At 31.4% G+C, this 6532-nt stretch overlaps 2 protein-coding genes across 2 annotated transcripts; both read right to left on the bottom strand.

Moving 5' to 3' along the window:
- Window positions 1-449: 449 nt before the first annotated feature.
- Window positions 450-875, bottom strand: LOC119674050. The gene has a single exon (XM_038085171.1). It carries the CDS (start codon window positions 873-875, stop codon window positions 450-452), a length of 426 nt encoding a protein of 141 aa, XP_037941099.1.
- A 152-nt stretch (window positions 876-1027) lies between these two features.
- On the bottom strand, window positions 1028-1972 carry LOC119674049. The gene has a single exon (XM_038085170.1). The coding sequence runs from the start codon at window positions 1970-1972 to the stop codon at window positions 1028-1030; it is 945 nt and encodes a 314-aa protein (XP_037941098.1).
- Between the last annotated feature and the right edge of the window lie 4560 nt (window positions 1973-6532).

The following is a 6532-nucleotide window of genomic DNA, read 5'->3' as shown; positions in this document are numbered from 1 at the left end:
AATTTTAGACCGAATTGGTGTAAACGCTGAAACACTGTGCGAATGTGTTGAATGTGTTCAGCTTCATTCCTAGACGCGATGCAGATATCGTCTATATAACATACCGTGAAGTCCAAACCGCTAAGTACTTGGTCCATGAACCATTGAAAAGTTTGAGCTGCATTGCACAGTCCGAATGTCATCACATTAAACTCGAACAGCCCGAATGGTGTGATAATAGCAGTTTTCTTTCTGTCCTCAGGTGCTATAGGTATACTGAAGTAAGCTCGTTCCAAGTCAAGTGTGGTGAAGATAGTTTTGCCACTCAAATTCTGAGTAAAATCTTGAATGTGCGGTATCGGGTAACGATCTGGAACTGTCTGTGGATTGAGTCGTCTGTAATCTCCGCACGGCCTCCAAGTACCATTTTTCTTCTCCACCATATGTAACGGATTGGCCCATTCGCTTTTTTAAGGAGTGCATATCCCTTGATCAAGCATGTGCTGGAACTCACTTTTTGCTGCTTGCAACCTTTGTGGATTGAGCCGCCTTGGACGTGCATAGACTGGTTGCCCCGTGGTAACGATGTGATGTTGCACCGTGGTTCTTACTGCTCCAGACTTGTTATACGATGTTGGAATTGTTAGGTCTTTGAACTCTTCCAATAATTTTCGGAATGGATGATCTGCATTCACTGCGAATACTGGCTCTGGCATTTGTAACGCTGTTGCACAATGAACTTTCATATTAGTTTTGCTGTCAACGAGGAGTTTACGCTGCAAATCTACCATTAGACCGTAATATTGCAGAAAGTCAGCTCCCAGTATAGGTTTACATACATCGGCTACGACGAACTCCCAATCAAGCTTGCGCCGCAGGCCAAGATTCAACGTCATTAATTTATTTCCGTATGTGTGTATTGAAGTTCCGTTTGCTGCATACAAGAGTTTGGCAGATGCTGTCGGCTTAGTTCTGCCGAAGATTGATACGGGTAGAATTGAGAAATCTGCACCTGTGTCGATAAGGAATTTCAATTGCGTCGAGGGATCTAAAACATATAATCGGCTGGATTTGTAATAACTTTTTGCTTCGCCAACCGCCGGTGACGAAGCGGAATACAGTTTTCCATGGGTGTGAAACTGCATGGCTTGGCACACTTGCGCGCACTTGCGCCAAAACGATGATGGTAGAAACACACTGGATATTTCAATACCAGGTTTTCCGGGCGCGTTCGTGAATGTTGTGTTCGTGCCGATGTATTTGATCTACGTCGTGAGCGAAATTGGTGTTGCGACACTTTGCTGTCTCGAAACTGCTTGCTAAGTTCTTCCACAGCATTCACTACATGCCTGACATCAAAGGAAGAAGGCACAGCTGGATTGTTGCCTAAATTTCTCTCACTGGTATGCACTTCAGAAACAGAATTGTAATTTCCCATTTCCAGCATTATATCTGCTTGTTGTGCACATTTATCCAAATCGACATCAGAAATGGACACGACCGCTCGTACAGCTTCTGGTAGACGATCCAACCACAATTGTTTTATTGCGCCATCGTTCATAGTGCCACTGGACAAATCACGCATCGTTCGTAGCAAATGCGACGGCTTGTGGTCACCTAACTGACATTCTTGCATGAGCCGTCGAAGTTTGCGATTTTCTGAATCCACGAAATCTTGAATCAATCGTCTCTTGACTGCTTCATACTTATTAACGGCAGGTGGAGCACGTATGATATCGGCGATGTTCCTCAACGTGTTGCTGTCGAGACTGCCGACAACGTGGTCGTACTTCGTTTGATCCGTTGTTACGCCCGCGTTTCGAAACTGCGACTCCATTTGAATGAAATATAGATCTGGATCTCGTTTGCTGAAAGCAGGTGCTTTAACTCCTATGCGGCAAATGTCACCAGCTAGAGTGTTAATTTGCGCACTATTAACTGTCAGCATATCATTAGCATCATGTACATTATTGTCTGCTTCAGTTTGCGACATGTTTTGAGTTGTTCCGAATTTACGACTTTTATTATTAATAACTACCGTAGCACTTATTTCTAACCGTCGAGGGTCACCAATGTAGTAAAGAATGCAATAAAATATAAGTTTTTAATAATTTTATTTAAAGTTTCTTTTCAACTAACAATTATGTTGCTTCGATAACAACGAACTTAAAACTTGAACGTATGTGTTTTTAAAAAACAGGATTGTCAAATTTTTATTTGATTTGTAATTTATTAACAAAGAAGATAAAGAAAAGAAACTGAGAGGAAATTTTGAATAATGGTGCCTCTTTGTGTAATATCGCAAAGAAAATCTCTTTTACTTATTTACCATACCAGAATTGTCAAATATTAAAAACTTAAACTTAAAAAAACTTAAAGAATTGTCAAATATGGCTTATAACTTAAATATTTACTACATTTGTGGTTGCATATTAGCATGTAGCCATTTCTTCTAATTAGAAGAAATAGTATAAATTATTGTTCTTGGAAAATCCATTGTGTATATTAATACGATTATAATGAGTAAATATAGACATGATTTTTTATATCAGTTTTACTTCAATTTACATAAAAGTTTTAAATGCGCTATATAAATCAAATATAAATGAAGAATTGGTAAACTAAAATCAATAGTAAATATAAAGTAGCTATTATTGATATATGTAAATATGTATATATAATTAGTCATGAAATTGTTTTAATAAAGTTAAAAAAATTGTATCGTATTTATTAAAATAAAAGTTCTTTTAATCATGTTGCACATATATGTACGTACTATATTTATATATATGCTGAGCATCTAATAGAAAAGTTAGTATGTGTTCATACATTTCGAGTATTAGGTTGCATTGTTTTAATATTTTGTTTTAAAAAGATTAATATTAATAAAATTTTTTAAAATTCAAAAAAAGTTTGGTATATTGTAATACAATTTTTGCTTGTGCATCAAATTTTTTCAATATAGAAAATCGTAAAAATGTATATTCCGTTTACTACTACATATTTTTTGTAGTTTTAAGCAATCCTTTCAGTAAGGTGAAATGTTTTTTGTATATGAAATTCAAGAAATTCTTAACTAGTTAATAACAACATTGTAAACAATAAGGATCAATTTCATCGCATAGTGTTAGAATACCTAAGAGGTATGCTTGCTGGCGTGTTACCGAGTTTTAGGTGCTCGGTTCCCCAATAGGCCTATCCACCAAAATATTTTATTTAACAAATATACAATTTTATGTAAATACAATTTAGAATAACTTAATATACATATACAAAAAAATATTACTATTTTAAAAATATTTAATATTAAACCAAAAATAATAAGGAACTATTAAATTAAAGATAAATTATAAATAAATTTAATAAATTATAAAATTAAAACTAAAATATTTTTTGTTTAAGCAAAAAATCACTTAAAGAATATGAACACTTTTGTGCTGTTTATAAGTGTTGAAAGCATAATTGTTTATATTTAAAATTCGACACTTTATTATCTCGATTGAAATATTTTAAAATGAAGTAAATTCTTACTTTAATGAAAAAAGATAGAAGAGTTTCAATTTTGCAATTAGAGCAACATATATAGGGATGAACGTTTTCTAATTTATTAAATAAATGTTGCGCTAAACCTAATTTATAGCAATTGCTATCGAACTGATCCGAAAATTGTGATGCTAATTTTTCAATATATGTATATATAATAACAACACTCAATCAAAGTATAATTAATAATATTAATTTCTCTTCAGGATTTTTCCCTTTTTATAATTATTAGTATATCATGGAAAAAATAAAAAATAAAAGCACAACTTAATTCGTAGTTTATTATGTACACTAATTAGACACACATCTATTTACTTTATTCTACAACAATAAATTGCGTTATTTTTAATTAATAATATACCTTCGATAATCCTTTGAAAAAATATAGAGATGTTTGAAATTTAAACATCCAAGTACGCACTTCCGTTTCAATTGTAAATAAATTTTAATTAACTAATAATTCATATATTTTTCTGGAATAATTACCTTTTTTTAATGCTTTTATAATTGAAAACAAATTCCGCCTTATTTTTCTTTTAGTAATGTGGTATTTGTGCACTTAATTGCAACTTTGGCGCATTTTCTCGTAACGGATTTTTAATGTCAAAAAACCAAAACAAACAACGAAATTTCTCAGAAACCTCTCTAACTTTAGCAAATATCGTGGTGAGTAGGGACCGGGTGGGCAAAGTAGCAGGGTCCGGGTAAGGAAAATATTCACGCGCCATTATGTAGCATTAGGCTTTTTGTTATTGTACTGCGTAATATTTTCACCTCATTACACAAAATTTTTGAATATTTTTTGAATAATCCAGAAAAATTTATACACAATTTTTCGAGTAACTCTCAGTTTCTTTTCTGTATCTTCTTTGTTTATTAACTTCTGTTTTTGATGATGCCACATGAGCGTCACAAACTTGTTTAAAAAGTTGTTTCAACCAGACTTACTACTGTTTTTTTACAACTATAAAAGAAAAAATTACGGCTATTAAAAGTGACCTATCTGTGTGTAGCACCTTCATTGCAACGTCCCGAAATTTTATTCAATGGATGTTATTTTTGTATTGTATTTTAAAAAGTTATATTTATACATATAAAAATACTTACCTGGAATATTAACAAATATTTTCGTGAGACGTGTCGAAGTCACAAAGGGGTTGTTTTTTCAACCAATCAAAATTAACTATCTTACACGTAGGAAAGGTACAGAGGTGGGAAATAGAAATTGTATATTAAATGATTTGGTTGTGCAGTGTTTTCTCTAACAAATTAAGTGTTAAGGAAACTTTACTAAAGAAGTGTTCTTGAGGATAGAGATGTATTCCTCCCTTAGTAATATTCTTTTATTAGGGAGAAAAACACACGAAATTATTAAAATTTATTGGGGTCGTTCAGATTAATCTATTATGACAAGATAATATTTAAAACGCCACTAGTAAAATCGAGATTAAGGTACTAACCTTGTTGTTAATCTAAGATTTCCCATACAAAAGTTAATCTCCTTTTCGTCCAGATTGGTTTTAAATTATTTTTGTGTTATTATGATTATGTTTTTGTACACTCTGCAAATGGCTTAATATCGTAAATTTTTTACGATCTTAAAAGAAATGTCTTAATATCGTAGAATTTTCTACGATCTTAAAGAGATGTCAAAATCACGGTTTTGGTACTTTAGTACCAAAATTGGTACTTTTTTTTCCGTTTGGTACTCTGGTACTCATGTTCAAAAAATGGTACATTTTCGGAGACCCAACTTTATTGTGGATATTGTATTGTTTTATACTTTTTGTACATTTTATATAAATTGTATTTTCTTATAAAAAGACAATAGAAAAATTTTGGACCTTTTTTTACAGAAATGGTACCTTTTTAAACCAATTTTGGTACAGAAAAAAATTTTCAAGTGGCAACCGTGGTCAAAATCTATTCAAAATAAAGATTGAAAATTTGAAAACTCCGAAGTTAGTGAAATTTCTATTAAATTTGCTTAATAACAGTTTTATACATAATTCTGAATAAAATTTGTTAAATTATTGTTATAAAACTATTTTTTTTACAAAATTGTAATTAAAAACTTTATTTACAGAAATTTATCAAATGCCCCAACCAAACACAACAAAAGGAACGTCAAAAATAATCTCCAATATAAATATTAGGGGTATTGAGGCAACTGATTAGTTGCTTAGTAGTTAATTACAACAAAAATTTGCATATAAAAATGAGACTAAGCAGAGAATCAACTATTTCGGAGATTCTCAGATTAGTGAAAATTTGATTAATAGTGCTGCCAGTACCAAGTGTCGGCGCTATAAGCATAGGGTGTCTTAAAAAGAAAATGCAAAAATAATAACATAAATTAATAAATAAAATTCAGTAAAACTATAATTTTTAAAGGGTTAAAATATAATTAAAACGTATAAAATTGAATATTCTACTTCTTGATATATGACACGTTTGCAATTTTAGTTATATGATAAATTATATGACAAATTTAATTGATATTAAAATTGATGAATATTTGCGTATTTCACATACGTTTCGCATTTGCTGTTGATACGAGTGCTGCCAAAGCATTTGCACACAACAAACTAATCAGATTACGCATTTTGGGTCGTTCAAGCAACTGATTAACATCAAAATGCTATTTTTTGTTTATATGAAGTTTTTGAATCAACTAAGCAACTATTCAGTTGCCTGAATACCCCTAATGTAAACGGTGGAGATTGAAAATGCAGATTAACTTAATCTCATTCTCTTAATCTCACAATGTAAACGTAGTATAAGCGATATATTTTTCTGTTAGTATTAAATATGCAGACATTAAAAACTCAAACGTGTAAAGTGTTCAAAGGCACAAATTCCACAACAACAGTAGTAATAGATTTCATTGAAGCAATTCAATTTAATTTCTAATACTCATCTCTTATTTTCATTTTCGGGAAAACTTATAACATAGTTTATTAACAACATTAAACAACTGAATTGAATAAAACAGAATATCATAAATTGA

The sequence above is a fragment of the Teleopsis dalmanni genome, chromosome 2 (genome assembly GCF_002237135.1).
Source record: "Teleopsis dalmanni isolate 2A chromosome 2, ASM223713v2, whole genome shotgun sequence".
Classification (NCBI taxonomy): domain Eukaryota; kingdom Metazoa; phylum Arthropoda; class Insecta; order Diptera; family Diopsidae; genus Teleopsis; species Teleopsis dalmanni.
This window is presented reverse-complemented; position numbering and strand designations above follow the sequence as displayed.